Genomic DNA, 19,469 nt, shown 5'->3' on the forward strand with positions numbered 1-19,469 from the left:
CATGTGACCGATATGGTGGGAAACGGGGAGGCTTCCAGTGGGTGAGTCTGATTGTACGTTCGCTTCAAAAGAAGGGAACTTCCAGGCATTTTAAGTGTTCCACTGTTGTCTCATAGAGAGAGGAGATATGCAAATAAGCATGAGTCAGGATAAGTGTAAAATATCAATTTTATTCAGAAAGTTACATGTGTTGCAAAATGCCAATATCACATCTGCCCTTTGATGTATTATGTAACAGGACCAAAATGTGAACAGGACCAAATATGATGTGACAAGCAAATGACAGTAACATTATGTCTCCACTTGCTATCCAACAAAAACGCATGTGTTTTACAAGAGAAAAACTGGCCATTCAGACAACTGAATGCTCGTATCAGTGGTTTCTTACATTTGAATTACTGGTTATCAGTTTCTGTGGTGATGACTTCCATATCACGCTGGAACCAGGCTTTTCAACTTATGTTTCAGGTTCTTGTGCTGAAAGAGCTTGCTGACAACACACCCACATTTTTCTTCCAACAAGTTCAACAGTTCTTTGACTCAGTTTTCAACGCTATCAGAGATGTGAAGGTATGCAGAGAATTCTCTACACCAACAACTGGGTCCTCATGTTTACATTTCATTAAGATGACATGCGATTAATTTACATATATGTCACATAATATTGGTGACAGTTAATAAATAACATTAACTTTCAAAAAGATATGATTTATATGGTCATGTAAGTTGTGAGAAAACAGATAAGAAAAGTCATTTATATAAGTCACATCATGAAACTCAAATTTTTTATGCCAGTTTTCTGCTTATGGTGTAACAATTTTTACCATTCTTGTCATTCAATGAGGTATCAATTGATAAATTGTTTTTAAACGTATGCCAAGACATTTTATGTTAATGCTGATGAAAGATAATATGCTTATTTGTAAAATATTTTCACCTTTTTTCATATATAATTCTGCTTGTATTAATACTGTGGTCACCATCTCTAATTTTGTAGCCATCTATAAGAGAAGGTGCTGTGGCAGCACTAAGAGCAGCCTTGACTGTGACCTCTCAGAGGGAGACCAAGGACTCTCAAAGGTCGCAGTGGTACAGGGTAGGTTTTCCCTTCTTCAGAATTTATATAATCTGATACTTTGAGATATATGCCAACAGAGGATAGCATATGTCTGACCACATCAACCTGCTCTGTTTCAGCAATGTTTTGATGAGACTCAGAAGCCGTTTGACGAGAGCCAGATGCGAGAGAAGAAGATGACACGAGAAGACTGGACACACGGCTCGCTGCTCATTATCAATGAACTTCTGAGATGCAGCAATGTAGAGGGAGAGGTACTTCTCCATGAAAATCTTTGATATGTTGTGTTTGTCTTGTCATATACTCCTGTGTTTGAAATATTGATATTATTGCACTTTAAATTCAATTGATTGAATCATGATAAAAATGACAGTCATCAGTATTAATGTCCTCACTGTTGAAGAAATTGAGTTCAAGTTGACAACTGAATCAAGAAGGGATGGATTTGGAACTGATTCAGCTTCTGGACATTATATATGAAAACACAAGTCAGGGTCAACTCTGCCAATATCACACAGAGGTTCCTATATGCCCATATTTTTGTACCCACAGGATATACTGTTCACTGGAAAAGTTATTTATTATTTGATTGTACTGTTACTCATGTAACTTTCCAGAGACAGAGAATGGAAATGGAGGAAATCACAGCTCAGCAGAACCTCCATGACAAGACTGTGAAGGTAGAACACCTGTGCCATTGCGACTGGTAGAACTAATTTGTCAGTGTGAAAATCCACAAGGGTGTTAGTTAAAGGTTATATATTAAATGCTAGATCAGTGGTCAGAGTATTAATGTGTCCTTCTTACGTCCTGCATTCAGTTCCGGAAATGGTTGCAGTATGATAATATTGCTAAAAGGATTAAACCATGCTTGCTCACTGAACTTTGTTCTGGTATTTGGTTTTGCAGAAATAGTTTGCGGAAATTGTTTTGATTATTCCATCAAACCATGCATTTATTTGTACAGTGTTAATTATGGAGCTGTTGTAGCAAGCATTCATTCTATTGGTATGTACTTTGTGGACTTACTTTGCTTATTACTATCTGTGACAAGGAGTTGTCGTCCAAATCAAAACCCCAGGGCAGCATCTCCGCTCTGCAGCAGCTGCAGCAGAAGATGTCGCCTCTGATGATATTTGGCCTTGGAGGCCGTCCAGCACAGCAGAAGCCGACATTCTTCGAGAGTCATACATGTAAAGAGTTGATGTCAGCCAACTTTGACAATGTGAGTATACTCCATCATTCCTTAATTTTGTTGTGTTTTTGAGTCTTTGTCCTACAAGTTTTTGTGTCTGTACAACTTTGTTCTCACTAGCTTGGATACTCTGTGGTTGCTGTTGTCAGCTTTGGTGTATCAGAGTTCAATAAATTATTGAGGTTTCCATGAAGACCTAGGTTAGAACTGGTCTTCGCAACTCATGGTTGTCTTAAGAAGGGATCAGGTTGTCTTAAGAGGCGATCAGGTTGTCTTAAGAGGCGATCAGGTTGTCTTAAGAGGTGATCAGGTTGTCTTAAGAGGCGATCAGGTTGTCTTAAGAGGTGATCAGGTTGTCTTAAGAGGTGATCAGGAGGCGATCAGGTTGTCTTAAGAGGCGATCAGGTTGTCTTAAGAAGGGATCAGGTTGTCTTAAGAGGTGGTCAGGCTTGCAGACTTGGTTGGAACATGTCATTGTGTCCCAATTATCTGTATCACTGGTCCGTACTGGACCACCACTGTTTATTGCTGAGTGCAGCATTAAACAAACAAATAAATGGACAGTATACTAGTGGAAACTCCCACGGAGATATCACTTGACTGAGTTAAAGTAATCTCTCCTCACTGGGAGATATCACTTGGTTGAGATAAAACAATCTCTGATGCCTGGGAGATATCACTTTGTTGAGATTAAGCAATCTCTCTTCCATGGGAGAACTCACCTGGGTGAGCTAAGTCAGTCTCTGCTCCCTGTGAGATATCACTTGGGTGTTATAAAGCAATCTCTCCTACCTATTAGATATCCCTTGGTTGAGATAAAGCAATTTTGTGGGAGGTGTTTTCTTCAACTGTGTGTCCTGGATGGAAAACTCATGGTATCCATGGACAGTGACAATGTTACCATTTTTCACTGCAGGTATGTCACCTGATTTTGAAGCACCGTACGAGTCGCAGTGTCTATGTACAGCAGTCCCTACTCATGGTCCTGCCACGACTGGCAGCATTCAACTCACAGTTCTTCTCCAAAACGTGAGTAGAAGTGTTTAAGGCACTATCTAAAACTGCAGCCTGCTGATGGCAAGGACGTACATACATAGAATATAAACCTGCTCAGCAAACACATGAAACTATATCAACTTGCATCATACAAGTGAGAACCAAGAAATGTATGATTATTTCATACACACGGTCAGGCAATAATGAAATATTAGTAAGAAGGAATTAAGTTTGACATGTAACAGCGTGTTTTAATTTTTAATTCTTTTTCAGAAAAAGTCCTCCTTGGGGTACATATAAGCATTTTTATGTCCATTAAAAATCCCTACGACAGTTGTAACTATTTTGATAATAAAATATTTACAAAACAAAAAACTCGTTTTTGTCTTGTGGGACCACCTTTACAGGGCCCCCCAGGCCCCCTACAGCCAAGAGCAGGTAACTCTGGCCGTCTACCTCGCACCTCACTTTTCATGCTGTCGTTCGACTAGAAAGACGTGTGTGCTCCATTTAGATAGTTTTTGTGCTATCTGCCTACGGAATTATGAGTGAGAAAGAGTCAGCTACTGTATGTATGGTTCCTTTTCTTTCGCACGGGCGTTAGTTGGAATTTCTTGGCTGAAATTTTCATTCATATATTGTTGTAACTTTGCCGGTCGGGTCCTATCTTCCTGTCATGTGGCAGGCAAGATGGCGGTCTTTATGGCTTCTTTTTAGTGCGGGAAGTGTTTCGCTTGCGTCTCACTTATTCCTACGTGTTTCTTATTAGTATGTTTTACATGCTAAGATGTCTTAACCCATTTGTTCTTGTTTCAGTCAAAATGGGGATGTTGGTTTTTAAGACTTTTCGTCTTTTTCATTGCATTACGCACTTGTGTGTGCACACTTGTTATTGCATTTATCCGCTTATACTTTCTTGTTTAGCTGGGTTAATGTATTTTGGCAATTTATTATCGCCCGTGCGTTTATATTTTGCATATTGTGTGTTCAATTGCGTATGTTTTCTGTACATCAGTTACCATTAGTTGGTTCTGATTGTTACAGTTTCGGGGTGCACCCAAGTCTTGGGTCTAGGCTCAGGCACGGGTGCTGTCCCTGTGGGAATCTCAGATCCAAGCTACGGCTCTGGTGTCGTTTTCCCAGCTGGCTCTAGGGGTTTTGCACCGAGCACCGGCTCCGGTGCAATTCTGCTTGCAGGCGCCGGTCCATCGGGTCTCGTACCGTTGGTCACCGGCAACCTAACTGGTGGTTCTCGAGCACCGGCTTTGCCACCCGCCAGGGGTAGGCCGACTCGGACATCTCGGCTCTTCTGGGTCTGTTGTCCTTGTTGACGGGTCCCTTGTGCGTCAGGGTTACCGGCAACCTAGCTGGTGGTTCTCGAGCACCGGCTTTGCCGCCTGCCTCGGTTCCGCTCAGTGCATCGGGTGTTCCTGCTTCGGCAGTCGACACCACGGGGTCTCGGCACCCTGGTTTTTCAGTGAACCAGAGGTAGGCCGACTCCGACAACTCGGCTCTTCTGGGTCTGTTGTCCTTGTTGACGGGTCCCTTGTGCGTCGGGGTTACCGGCAACCAAACTGGCGGTTCGAGCACCGGCTTTGCCGCCTGCATCGGTTCCGCTCAGTGCATCGGTTTCCCTACTTCGGCGGTCGATCTCACGAGGTCTCGACGCCTTCTATTTTCGGCGAACCGACGGAGGCCGATTCGGAGCTTTCCGCTCCGTTCGTCCCCGGGGCAGGTACGCGAATGGATCGCGGTAGCACTGACCCGATTCCACGGAGTTTCGTCTTCCTGGGAAGTGTTTACTCCGTGCAGGGTAGCCGAGATCAAGGGGCTGTGCCGCAGGTGGTCGTCCCTGCGGACGCCCCCGATCCCGCAGAGTTTCGTCTTCTTGGGGAAGCGTTTGCTCCGTGTAGGGTGGCTGAGGCTCAATTGCCTATTTTACCTTCACTCCTCAGTTAGGTAATTAATCTGCTCCTGTAGGGTAGCCGTTCGCGGTTCGATCTCCCGGAGCTTGATGGGGGACGATGCGCTATTTGACCCTCCCGCTGTCGACGAGTGCGTGTACGCCTCGATCGCGCTTGGGGGGTCGTCTGGCCACTGCCAGGCGTCGGCTTGTCAGGGTCGCCGCTTGCCGCTTTGTACCTCATCGAACCAGGTGTTGCGCTCGGTTTCCGCTCCTTTGAGGAGCAATATCGGAACGCCGTGCAGCAACTTAAGGTTGCGGTGCACTCAGCCTACCTCTCTGTCTTGCAGAGGCAGGTGGTGTCGCAGGAGGACGGGGACGAGGATTTTTCCTCGTCCACGTTAGAGCGGCAACTTACGGAGGTGCATTCACATTTGACGCACGACTCAATGCGTTCACGAGTCAGATGATGTATGCTGTGATTGGCCTTCGTAGGTTATGGCTGTCGCCAGGTATTCACCGGCTACACAGCAGGCACTGCTGTCTCTGCCTTTCCGACTGGGCTTGACCCAGTTCCCGGGGGCTTTGACGGGAGTTAGTGAGGCTGCGGAGGCCGTTAGTCAATTCAAGGACTCTTAAGTCTTTTCTTGAACAACCCTCCACCTCTCGCTCGCGGCCTTCGGTCCTCAGCTCAAGCTATCCTGCGACTCAGTCTAAGGATGCGCCGAAGTGGACTGCTCCACTACAGGCACGGAAGAGCAAGGGCAGGGGTAAAGGGAGTACCTCCGGAGCCCTCAGTTGTCCCGTTGCAAGCGGCAATCTCTGCCGTCGGCCGGGACACTTTGCCTTCTACCTGAAATTCCTGTGGGTGGTCGCCTCCCGTTATTACTCAGGGATGGCCACACGCCACAGTGGAAGCGAGAGCTTACTCCTTTTGCCGGGATTCGCTGCACTCCGGTGCCGAAGTCGCCGGAAAAGGTGGCAATTCTCCGTGCCGAAATTCAGTCTTTACTGGACAAGGCAACTATAGAGATGGTTCCATCAGGACAGGAGACTATGGGGTTTTACTCCACTTTTTTCCTGGTAACCAAACAGAAAGGAGGGTTCAGACTCATTCTAAATCTCAAGGGTTTGAACAACTTGATAGAGGTGCCGTCTTTCAAGATGGAGACCCTGAGGTTAGTGATCTCGTCTGTAGAGGCAGGGGATTGGCTTACGTCAATCGACCTCAAAGACGCATACCTCCATGTACCGATGCATCCCGAGTTCAGGAAATACCTTCGGTTTTCCTTAGACGGGGTTTGTTATCAGTTTCGTGTGCTCTCCTTCGGCATCTCCACGGCGCCAAGGGTGTTCACCAAACTCATGCTAGTACCAGTTCAGATGGACAGGTGGACAGATACCGGGAATCTATTCAAAGGTTTACCTCTGATGACCCCGGTACCGTCGCTCACAGTTCAGACGGATGCCTCCCTCACAGGGTTGGGGGGGGGATGCGTCCTGGGCGACCTCGCGATGTCGGGACTATTGTCCGACCAAGAGGCGACCTTGCACATCAATGTGTTAGAGTTGAGAGCTGTGACGTTGGTGTTCGAACGCTTCGTGGATCAGGTTCGAAGCCGAGTGGTTTGTCTAGAGATGGATAACCAGACGGCGATGTCTTACATTCTGAAGCAGGGCGGCACTGTGTCTCCGTCGCTCCTTCAGGAGGCGTGGCAGTTTTCTACTATGGTGCGATCAGTTCAGCATACGGGTTATGCCTGTGTATCTCCCAGGGGTCGACAACGTGCGTGCGGATGCGCTCTCACGACGTGTTCTGGCTCCCCACGAGTGGTTGCTCGATCGGGAGATATTCGGGATTATCTCCCAGTTGTCTGGGTCGTTCTAGGTGGATCTGTTTGCCTCTGGAGTGACGAACTAAGATTCCGGGGTTTTTGTTCGCGGATTCCTGATCCGAGAGCGATTGCCGCCAACGCCTTCCAGCGGGACTGGACGGACAGGGTGGTGTCGGTGTTTACGCCAATTCCCCTGATTTCCAAAGTTCTGTCTGAGCTTGCCACCCAACCAGCGCGGCTACTAGTGCTTCTCGCACCTCTGTGGCCGTCTCAACGCTGGTTTCCGGTAATACTCAGGTCGCTAGTGTAGCCGCCGGTACTATTACCGCGGCGACCGAACCTACTATCCCAGGACGGCCAGCCTCACCCCAATCCCCAGGATTCAGTGGGTGGCCTGGCCACTGTCCGGAATCGTCTCCAAAAGAGCGGATTTCCTGCATCAGTTGCAGACACAATTCTGGCTTCGTGGACGGATTCCACGAATGTACAGTGTGAGGATAGATGAGCCTGTTATGCGCGCTGGTGTGGAAATAGAGGGATTCTCGATCCCTTTTCTTCGACTGTAGTTGAAGTATTGGAGTTCTTACCGTCTCGTTTAGAATCTGGCTTAGCCGCTTCTACGATTCGAGGCTACTCCCTGGCTATTTCAGCCTTCCACATACCCGTTGAGGGTGCCTTGTTGGGACAATACCCCCGGGTACAGCGTTTTCTTGCAGGCGTGGACAGACTGCGTCCGGTCGTGAAATTTGTCTCGAGTATTGGAATGGTTACCCACTCCTCTCGTTTATGACTTGGCCAACCCGTCGTTACAACTGTTAAGTTGGAAAACGACTTTTTAGTGGCGGTTACGTCTGGTAGACGTGTTAGCGACTTACACGTCATGTTTTCAGACCCGGATCTTACTATGTTCCATAAGGATCGGGTTAGCATTCGCTTACCGGATTCATACCGCCCAAAAAATTTGATCATTCGCTTCGAATGACCGCGCCTATCGATCTAACTGGGTGCATGCTGCCTGCGTCGTCTGATAATACATACCGTAAGGTTCGTGTATTAGACGTTATGAAACCTCTTAAAGTTATTTTAAGAGAATAGCCTTGCTCCGTACGGAGAAACAGCTATTTTGCTGTTGTGGTGGCGGAATGGCTGGCTATCCGACTGATACACAGACGGCATCCCGATGGATTGTATGGGCAGGCTGCAAGGTCTATATACATAAAGGCTTATCTCCCCCAAAAGGGGTTGTCAGCTCACTCAGTGAGAGCAGTGGCCACGTCAGAACCGTCATTACCAACTGAACAGACACTCACGAGAGTGTGCTCGGTTCGGTCAGTCAGTTCCCTGCAGTAGACAGAATAGTTCTGCTCAAGCTGATTAAGCTTTGTTTGATAACTATATCTGTTTGCACTCGGTGTTGGGTAACTATCCATTCCCATTTTATCGGCGGTGATATTTGGTGATGGTTTCTTAGTCCCGCCCTCTTTGGCTGGGTGCCTTACTTTCCTTTCCATTTCCCTGCTTAGCTTGCTAGTGCGGTATGGACAAGGTTCAGTTTGGCGAGTGTCCCGTACATCCAGGTCTCCAAACTTTGATTTGGGTGGGCGGGGTTTCTCATTTGGGATTTCCCAAATTCTAGCCAATGGGCATGTAAGCTTTGACAAGCGGGTCCTCAGCTTTGTCACGCCCCCGCCTTGATTGACATCAGCGGTCAGGTGACCAGGTCGGTGCCTTTTCTATTTCCGTGTGATTGTAGATTTGCACTTCGATCGAATGGACTGTTGCTGTCAGACAGAATACCACTCCCAATTGCTTCTCTTCGGGAGTCTGTTTAATGCTTATATGTACCCCAAGGAGGACTTCTTCTGAAAAAGAATTATACAAACCTGTAGAGGTTATGAATTCTTTGAAGAATGTCCTCCTTGGGGTACGGCCACCCGCCTCCCCTCATTCTGTCTGATGCGTTCAGCATGAAAAGTGAGGTGCGAGGTAGACGGCCAGAGTTACCTGCTCTTGGCTGTAGGGGGCCTGGGGGGCCCTGTAAAGGTGGTCCCACAAGACAAAAACGAGTTTTTTGTTTTGTAAATATTTTATTATCAAAATAGTTACAACTGTCGTAGGGATTTTTAATGGACATAAAAATGCTTATATGTACCCCAAGGAGGACATTCTTCAAAGAATTCATAACCTCTACAGGTTTGTATAAATTTATCCTATCTCAAACTATGCATGTCTCTCTCTTGCTTTGGGAGTGGAATGATTTGCGTACGTTTTTTTCGTATCTCATGTGATGGATTCCCACCCATCCCTCTGCTGTGTAGATATCCAAGGATAAAAATATCCAGTGACTCTAAAAACGAGAGTTATGATTCAAAGTTGCTCACATAGTTAGACAGTGGGGCATGTAGCATGATTTTCATGATATGTGGGAAGCTGTCTTATAAAGAGGGTAGCATGGAGTGCTTAGGTGAATGGACAAGAGAGGCCTAGGGAAAAACGTTTACATCGTTCCACTCAAGAGAGACAAGTGCATACCATGAGATAGGATAAGTATATAAATACAATTTATAGTTAAATTTTCAAGATCCTGTATATTTAAGAGAACTTAAGCTAATCCTTAGGTCTGTTTTCCAGATACTTACATGACACAATCAACTTCCTGCTGGGGACGTTGAAGCGTGAGCGAGACCGTACGCAGGCCTTCCAAGCTGTTGGGCTTCTTGCTATTTCAGTGCAAGGAGAGATAAGTCAACATCTGCCTCGAATCATGGAAGTGATCAGAGCATCACTCCCTCCTAAAGACTACTCTGCCAAGTAAGTTCATCTATATGTCTCTACCCAGCAGTCATATATCTGACAATAAAGTTTGAACACATTTCATATATGCATATCACCATGAGAGATGTAGTCATGACACATCATCATTTCTGTCAACACAAAACAAAATAATTCATGCCTTCAGTTTGTACAATATATTCTCTTGAGAGAAAAACCCTCACTCGAGACCATTTTTATCAATAGTTATGGTATTGGACATTTAGCACAATGTCATTGGACTCCATTGTAGTTCTGAAAATTCAGAGAGAAACTAAACAGTACAATGTATGTTTATCGCTCTAAGACCTTCTAGAAGCAGATGTGATATTTGTTGTTGCACATGTCAGGAAACATCGTAACTTCGCAGTGGACCCAGCTGTGTTCACCTGTATCAGCATGTTAGCCAAAGCCATGGGTCCACAGATGACCCGAGACATCAGAGAACTACTTGACTCCATGCTGGCCACAGGCTTGAGGTAGGGGGAGATAAATCTCAGCAAGGTCACCGTTAAGTAACTAGAGTTAAACTCTTGTCTGTTGGAACCAATATGTGCGGATGTTCTTCAGATTTGGAAAAAAATGATAATGTGAAATAGCTTATAACAATTTTTGACTAGATTTGATGCTTCCCTCCCTAGTTATAAACCCATCAAAGTCCCTGTTTTAAGCTTGTCTAAGTCATGTGAGAATGGTGTAATTGTCATCTTGTAACTATGGTAACAATCTGTTCCTGCAGTCCTGCCCTGACTGCTGCACTGAGGGACCTAGCCACCCAGATCCCACAGCTCAAGAAAGACATTCAAGATGGCCTCCTCAAAAATCTCTCTCTAATCCTGATGGGACGGCCCCTGAAACACCCAGGAGCACCCAAGAGTCCATCGTCTGCTCTTCCGCCATCAGGTATGTAATAGCAGTGAAAACATAAGTCAGTTGACTGTTGTACATGTCAAGCTGAGTAGAGGTATTTGTAGTGTTAGCAGAGTCAAGTTGTTGTAGTACCAGGCCAGTTCAGTAGCCTAGTGGTTAAAGCATACGCTCACCATTCTGAAGGCCCAGGTGTGATTCCCCACATTCCCCCCCAACAATGTGTGAAGCCCATTTCTGGTGTACCTCAATATGGTATTTCTGGAATATTGCTGAAAGCAGTGTTAAATTAAACCCACTCACCATTGTAGTACCCTGCTGACCTCCCTGAAGTAGAGTTGTCTTGCCCAGAAGATATGGCTTGTGTCTTCCATTGTTGTCTATTGAGTGTTTGGGCCAAGACTCTTTATATACCGATCCGCTGGGGGAAGCAGTAACAAGCATGGCAACTTAATTTCATATCTGACATGAGCCATGGTCAGTTCTCAGATGATGGGTCAGGATTCATCCCTGACACCTTTGCTTAAGGGTTTGCATCCTAAATTGCCCTGATTGTTTTATGGTTTGCCTGCATCATACATGGGGTATCCTGGTGATTAAAGCATTCTCTTGTGACACCTAGGACCTAGGTTCAATGCCCCATATGAGTACAATATGTGAAGCCTATTCTTGGTGTCTTCGGTTGTTACATTGCTGGAATATTTTGCTAATGGTGTTGTGAAACTAAGCTGCCTCACTGCACCATACATGTGCTGGTAAGTTTTGGTAGACATCTGAAAGCTGCATCAGGCTTTTCTTGTGGCATAACTGGAGTAGCGTTAAGCAGCAATGCTAGAATGCAGCTCACACTCTCATTCTAGTAGAAGGTTGCTTAAATGCAGCTTTAATAATCAGCCATTGTTTATGTGCTATTGTTGTATAAACCACAAACACAACTGTGTTGATGTGTAGGGGCCTGGTGGTTAAATCCACTGCAATAGTGCTAAACTATTGCTGAAGTGGCATAAACCTAGAGTCACTGTTAATGTGTGAATAGCAAGACTGTTCTGCCAATGCCCCATGATGATAACTGAACAAGTCATCAGATACAATAATACAATGCTATTTCAGCATCCATGGCAAACTTGCCCGAGTCCCATGATGCTACAAGCATCACGCTGGCACTGCGGACACTGGGGAGCTTCGACTTTGAAGGTAAGGAATGTTTGTGTGTATGAAGACTTCAAAAATCAGGTATATGTACTTTGTGATCATTTCTGGAATAGGTGAATGAATATTATGTCCTGCAAAGTATGTGTGATTGTGAATTTTGTTTGATTAGGATAGAATGTAATTTACCTATCTATGGCTGCAGGCCACTCTTTGACCCAGTTTGTCCAGCACTGTGCAGACCACTACCTGAACAGTGAACACAAGGAGATCCGCATGGAGGCAGTGCAGACATGTGCCCGGCTCCTCTCACCTCTACTCACGGTAAGTAGTGTACCTCACTCATAATTCCAGTTGTAATATGTGTCTGTAGTCTGTCATTACTCTCTGTAAGGGCTAAACCATTCTACATATCATCCTTACCCGCAATGCCATGTGTGTTTGTAGCCTGTCATTACTCTCTGTAAGGGCTAAACCATTCTACGTATCATCCCTACTCACAATGCCATGTGTGTTTGTAGCCTGTCATTACTTTTATTTCAGGCCTCAACCATGATAAATATGATGCAAATTGAATGTTGTATTGTTGCATGATGTTTCAGCTTCTTGCCACCAGCCAGGGTCAGATCAGCATGTCCGCCATGACAACTGTAGCCTATGTGCTGAACAAGTTACTTGTGGTGGGCATCACAGACTCAGGTAAGTGTTCATACACTCACAACAAAATAAAACAGAACACACAAGAGAATTAGTCTAATGGTGACGGATGAAAGTATGAGGATACAAGGTACATCTCTTGAACATGAAGGTGCAAGACACATTCAACATTTCCTTGATTTAAAATAGCATTTGAGCTGGAACATGCTGATTGTACAATATTCCCACATGATTTGCAAATGTAATCTATCCACAAAGTTAACAAATCCATTTTAAATGACTTACATAGATGCTGATATCCGGTACTGTGTTCTGGCTGCCCTGGACGAGAGGTTTGACCCCCATCTGGCACAGGCTGAGAATCTCAGTGCACTGTTTGTGGCACTCAATGACGAAGCTTACGAGATCCGCGAGCTGGCTATTTGCATGATTGGCCGACTGAGCAGCAAGAATCCAGCATACGTAATGCCATCGCTCCGGAAAGTCTTGATTCAGGTAAATTCAGACTTTCACTTGTTGTACAGGAGAAAACATCAGTGAGCTTATACTAATATGAGGAGACTGAAGTCCTACGTTTCGCCAAGATTCTTTCTTATTATACAAAGGCTAAGTTCCATCAATGCATAGTAACTGACTGATCAGTCACATTGTAGATGTAGATAAGCATCAATTATGTGATGAAATAACTTCTGACATCATCATTTAAGTATTCTGTGAGTAATGAATAAATAGATCATTAGCACATACACAATCGTTTATACATACTATAGAAAGCAGTACCCCCTTTTGTATTAATTCCACATGTGTCCATTCATTTAAAGAAACATTTCTATGCGATGTTTAGTGTGCAGCAAAAGTCCCTAGTTATACGTAACTTTGCAGATAACTACTGATTTTAGGATACCAAACATGGTCTGTGGAGGAAAATGTGAACTTTGCAGCAGAACATTATTACAAAACATTTACATTTTCAGTTGTATTCAAGCTTCTATTTTCATGGCATCGAGATTACCACCTGTAACTGCCTTTAAGAACAGTATAAACATTTGCTGTGTTGACCAGATTCTGACAGAGCTGGAACACAGTGGAATTGGTCGAAACAAGGAGCAGGCGGCTCGGATGCTTGGCCATCTTGTCTCTAATGCAGCCCGTCTCATCAGGCCCTACATGGAGCCCATTCTGAAGGTTGGTTTAGTTGTTGAATCCTTCCTGAGTCAGTGTTATCGCACTGTCAAGTTGTTCTAGGAGCTTTACAATGCTTGTCTTGTCTGCCATGATCTGTCAAACCCCAAGCTCCCCCCCCCATCTTAAGATATATATTTTTCTTTATCCTGACTCATGCTTATTGTGCTTATCTCCTTCTATGTGAATGACAGTGGACAACTTGAATCACTTGAAGATTCCTTGAAAAGGACATTAACGTTCACTCACCCAAGAGTTGCCTCCCTTGAACCCCTTCCTGCTGAAACAGTCACATGAGCTCGCAAAATAATCCATCTTTTGTGACATTTATTTATCACAATGTAGTTTGTTTGATGAGCTCTTGTGCTCATCAACAGTTGATCCTCACCCCCAATGCCCGTCATGTATTAATCCATGTTCTTTCAGCTTGCGTTTCAGTATTAGTTTATCAGATGTGCAATTTAATTGTTATTTGTGTTACATCTGTAAACGGTGACGGAAAGAATGAGGGAAGTCATCTCATCTCAAATCACTGGTGATAAATCTGGGAATAATGCAGGTAATCGTATGTTGTTAACTACAGCTGAAATTCATATGCTGAGCACGTTACAGGGGCAGCTGTCTAGGACTAGTCAGGACTTAGACGTGTCTAAGAAGAGGTCTGCTACTGAGTCAATGCCATCAGAGAGCAAGAGGGCAAGTCCTCATTGTCTGTGACCCAGAAGTAATCCTCTTCATCTAGAACCTTGGCAAAATCAGCTTGTCCCAGCAAACAATGTAGAGGTCATTGATTGAAGACATCATGCCCCCTGATAAAGCAGACGTTTATGCTGACCCTCCAGTACTGCTGCCTGAAGTTCCAGTAAGATCTACTAGAATGTCGATGAAGTCTGCCCCCATGTGGAGATGATAGTCCACTGCAACCACAACCTATTCAAAGACAAACCTCCAGCAATGCAGACGTCTGTCATCAGAGACAACACCAGTGTAGCCTCATCACAGCTGCAAGAGGATGTAGATGACATCAAGTAGTATAGGGAATGATAGTCCGAAAACACTTTTCAAAACCCCCTATAAAAAGCCTCATTTACTAAATGAGGCTTTGGTGGGACCCTTAGCTCTTGATACTATTGCCCCTACTACAAAGCCACGCCATCACGTTTACCGTGACTTGGCAGGCGGTAACACTGTGCCGTACGGTACGATCAATAATTTGTTGTAAGTTTTGACCGACCATATAGGATCGGTGGCTCGCTTACGGCTATCACCCCTATGTCACGTTTACCTCGATGAAACAGTTTAACGTGAACCGCCTATGATCTCTTTGGTGTTCGTAATAAAGGCTTGTTGGGCTTTTTGTATCCCCTGTTCTATGTACTTTTTTTTCTCATCCTCGCTGATAGCAGACTTACGAGACTTGGACCGAATATCTTGTTTCATTCCGTTATATTTTGTGAGTTCAGATAGGATTGAACGAAACTCCTCTTCTGAGATCTTACTGTCAGAGAGTGCCGTGGAAATACGCTCACTAACTGTGTTCAGCTTTGCTTCAGCCAGAACCCTGATCTCATCGTGTTTCAATGCCTTACGATTAAGTCTGCGTGATACTAACTTAAGCGCCAACCCTACCAACCCTGTTACCCCAGCCGTTATTTCAATACCTAACACTATAGGTGCAGCCACGATGGTGGTTAACAACCCAACGCCTGCCGCCCCTAGTCCCATGCTGGTTGCCATAAGGGTAGTGTCAGCCCCATCCACGATATTGAAAGCTCTATGGTACTTTTTACATAGTGCTTTCCGCGTGTCACGGTCTTGTTCTAGTTGGCGTTTCACATCACATAACTGCCTCAAGCGGAACCCATCTACGGTTTCCAGCGTCTTCGCTACTTCCTCTACAACTGGGTACAGGCCCATCCTATAATGTATATTTTGAAAGATATTTTAATTGGGGTTCAGTTAATATTCTATCAATTAATTTGAAGTCTACAAGTTCTAGACTACTAGTCAGGGTAATAGGTGAGAGGTTAATAGAATTTCCTGTTGTAATAAAAACCCCACTGAGGTTTATTAAGCGGTTTATAGGACCCCCGTGGGTATCCTGTTGTATAACAATACGACAATATTGGTCTTGGTGTTCGTCAAACCAGTGTATTGACACCCCGGGTAAAATTTGGTGTACTTTTGAGGTGTTTTCATTACCTAAATAGAAAAAGAAGACTTCTATGATGAGTGTGAAAGGGGTGTATATATCAGGTATTAAGTCAGCAGGATAATTGTTAAATGTTAATTTATTTTTTAATATAGACTTTAACCTATTTTTTTCGGTATTAGTAGTTCCTATGGCTACACTATCCGGAATGAAATCCCCGGCCCAGATGCCGTTGTTCCTAATCTTAGCGATAGTCCCAAGTTCGTTTAATGTGATATAAGGTGAGGCGATTGTTAAGTTGATCAACCATTTGGGTTCTTTTAAATCTGATAACGACACCCGTCTGTACACGTTGTCTTTGAAGTGTAGGATGTATAATTCATCTTCCTCACCAGGCTGATCGAATCCCTCTGTATCTCCCAGGTCGTTAAGCGTAGTGTTGGGATGATGACTGGTCATTATTATAATATTATTATATAATTTCCAACTGGTTTTCTGTTAATAATTCAGGGATTAAATTCATACCAATAAAGTGTATGTTGTTAGGTAGGAAGATCTTGGTTAGTGATATCTTGTTTTCCACGATCACGTTGACACCCTGCAGACTGGTGTTGGAGCCGACACCCACCCGCACGTAAACGTTGCAAACTTGATCCTTGTGCCGTTTCTCCCACCCTAGTTTGACCCCCTTCACGATCTCGACGTTACCCCCCGATGATTCCCCTAGGTAGACTTTGATGACCAGTGTTGTGTTTGATGGTATACCATCTAGTATTTTGTCCACGCCTTCGAATTCAGACACCAACTGTAATGCCACGTTTTGTATGCCCGTTTTACTCGATAGCATGTGGAGTGGTGAATTGCTGATTGGGCTGACGACTACGCTACGTCTCTGAGTTGGGACGTAAGCCACGAGCAGGAATCCATCGTTCACGACTTTGTTTAGGTAGTGGTCTTTGTTATCAGTGAACACGTAGGGGGAGAAGAGCTTAATATTGAGAAACCAGTAGTTGTCGTAATCGGGTAACAACACCCACTTGTCATCTTCGGTGAAGACGAGCTTATATGGCCGGTTCTTTTTGATGGTAGTTCTCTCAACATCGTCTAAGTCGAACAGTTTACCCCCGAACGATGGGTATATTCTCCAGTTGTCATCACCGGTGTTGACGAGGGCGTACTTAGTGTTGACTGTTGCTCCTGTGGTATCTATCATATCACTTAGGGCTCCACCGGAGGAGACTTCAACGCGTTTGTAAATGTTGTTTTTCAGTTGCAAGGCGTACGTTTTACCATCTACTCCGGGAGCGTCGAAACCGCGTGTGTCTCCGAGGTCGGAGATCCCGATATTGACGCATTTTTTCACTCCGGGTCCTTGTGCGCTGGTCATGTTACATGAAGTGTTAAGCTGAGGTATCCTATATTTACAGGATTATGATTTATATCTAACACCGATATTGTCAGCTCAGGTATGTTGCCCCGGGTTAATTTCTTATACTGCCGTGGTGAAAATGACTCGGTTCTACCGTCGTTGTATTTCTCAGTTTTCACTGGCACTGCTCTCAGTATAGTGGAAGGGTGACCTCCTTGAATGTTGTACGTTGTGCTCACCTGACCGAGATGAATGTACAGCTCTCGGTACGGTACTAGGTCGGGTAACTTCGTGCCTGTGACGGTTGTTGTTGGTTTTATCTCGTCAGGAGACATACCGAGTATCCTCGCTAATGGTCGGCCGAGCCTCAAGGGGTTTCTTCCGTTGTTGATTAACATCACTGTACCGTTTGAGTCGTTCATCTTGAGTTCGGCTCCCAGGGGTTTGAAGACCTCGTCGTTTAGCGAGCACACGCTGTAGTAGCCGTCAGTTATCTGGCTGCGAGTTCCACTGACGAACAGCTTATTGTTGCTGGCGTTGATGTTAGTCCATTGCGGTAGGTAGGTGATATCGCAGAGTGCGACTTCGAGTTGACCTGACGTGTTATCGATCGCGTGCGTCAGCTGAACGGCCTCACCGCTCGTTATTCCTGGAAGTGTTATGTACATATTACATATATATTTATTTATATAATAGTTTTAAAATGTATTCCCCTGGTGTGTTTTACCCTAAACTGGATGTAGATTTCTCCCCCATGAAGATCGTGGTTGCTCCTGAGTTGTATTTCAATGCCCAGCTTTTAGATGTGTTCGATAAGTATAAGCTTATGGTGACTAACATTGAGGCAGTCCACGCGTGGTTCAACAACCCTATGCAGTTCTGGCAGAATCAATTCAACTTTGCTGTGTGGTGCGCTACAACTGGGTGTGGTGTGGCATTGGCCGACTCTCAGCGTGGACCGCTGAGTCAGTCTGTGTTCAAGTTCCACGTGTACTACCAGGTCAGACGTATCCTTAAAGAGATCAGTGCCCCCCTCCCACAGGACAAAGCGTGGGACGCAACAAACAACCCATACGATAGACGGGCCTACGAACGTATTTGTAATGAATTCGAAATAAACCCGAAGACGGATTGGCGTTTGCCGGGGCCGAACCACGGGTTGGGTATTCCTTCTGATGGCGTGCGATCAGTGAAAGAACTCAGTGATCTTGTACTGAAACAAGGTAAACTACGCCCGGACTTTGCTTTGTCGAGTAATGAATGGAGGGATGATCGTATGAACTTTAAAGGTGGTGTTGCTTTCACAGTCCAGAAAGTGGAGCAGTCAACCGCAGACGGGTGGAAAATGTTCATGCTGGACACATCGAAAGGATTCACTCGTGCTGGTACAATACGCTTGAACGACTCGATTCGAACGTATGTGTGGTCGCTGTTGGGTGCGCAGTCGCAAACGCGTTCCAACATCATCGGTAAGGGAACTGCTTACGACGCTCAGAAACAGTTCGTTGCCAACGTTGAGGATGCTATTAATTCTCCAGTTGATCTCCCGCGGGCCATCGAACGCTACCAAAACGTGTTAGAATACGCCAGATCGAAAGTCAATTACGTGTTCGGTGTGGGGCTGTATATGTCTCCGAGTGATATGCAACTGAGAGTAAAAAAAGTGGTGGGTTATAACAACAAAATAGTCATAGCCATGGCGGACCAAAAGTTGGGCATCAACCCCGATATTAACACCCCCTATATCCCACACATCCCACCACGTGAAACGGGTATAGTGGAGCCACCTCCGGAGCCTAAAGTTCATGTGGGGGTACCCCCCACACACCCCCATATTCAGGCCTCCAATCAGCAGCATATTGATAATAAAACAGCCCTAGTGGTTGGTGGGGTAACTTTGGGACTTATTTGGTTAAAGATTTCTTAGCCGCTACGTACACCAGACCCGCCACGGCGACGATGGCTGCCCACAGGTTTTGACTGAGCCACATGGCAGTTTTAGACAGAGCGCCCAACAACCACGAGACGATGCTACCCAGGATGCCGGGAAGGGCTTCGGCGGCTTTACCAGCCAGTTTAGCTAGGCCTTCCCCGAGTTTTTTAATCCAGTCTTTAACACCACCACCACCGCTGGGAGTTCCCCCTCCGCCGGCAGGACCCACAGGGGTTCCCCCCGTCAGTGACACCACCAGGGTTGATATGATGAAACCCAATGCAGTTAGAATGCTGGCGATGGTGATCCCTTGCTCCCGGAACAATATCCGAATCCTGTTGG

The 19,469-nt window shown here is 45.3% G+C and overlaps 1 protein-coding gene across 1 annotated transcript in view; it reads left to right on the forward strand.

Annotated features, from left to right (window-relative positions):
* The window catches only part of LOC137267512 (serine/threonine-protein kinase mTOR-like), a 72,797-nt gene that overhangs the window by 10,373 nt on the left and 42,955 nt on the right, over positions 1-19,469 (forward strand). The window contains exons 4-17 of the mRNA XM_067801983.1: positions 469-570; positions 998-1,096; positions 1,198-1,332; positions 1,696-1,758; positions 2,133-2,303; positions 3,190-3,302; positions 9,639-9,818; positions 10,169-10,297; positions 10,558-10,721; positions 11,796-11,879; positions 12,040-12,158; positions 12,437-12,533; positions 12,781-12,986; positions 13,554-13,676. Coding sequence (XP_067658084.1) covers positions 469-570; positions 998-1,096; positions 1,198-1,332; positions 1,696-1,758; positions 2,133-2,303; positions 3,190-3,302; positions 9,639-9,818; positions 10,169-10,297; positions 10,558-10,721; positions 11,796-11,879; positions 12,040-12,158; positions 12,437-12,533; positions 12,781-12,986; positions 13,554-13,676 — 1,785 coding nt within the window. The remainder of the gene's footprint in view (positions 1-468; positions 571-997; positions 1,097-1,197; positions 1,333-1,695; positions 1,759-2,132; positions 2,304-3,189; positions 3,303-9,638; positions 9,819-10,168; positions 10,298-10,557; positions 10,722-11,795; positions 11,880-12,039; positions 12,159-12,436; positions 12,534-12,780; positions 12,987-13,553; positions 13,677-19,469) is intronic.

The sequence above is a fragment of the Haliotis asinina genome, chromosome 16 (assembly GCF_037392515.1).
Source record: "Haliotis asinina isolate JCU_RB_2024 chromosome 16, JCU_Hal_asi_v2, whole genome shotgun sequence".
Lineage (NCBI taxonomy): Eukaryota > Metazoa > Mollusca > Gastropoda > Lepetellida > Haliotidae > Haliotis > Haliotis asinina.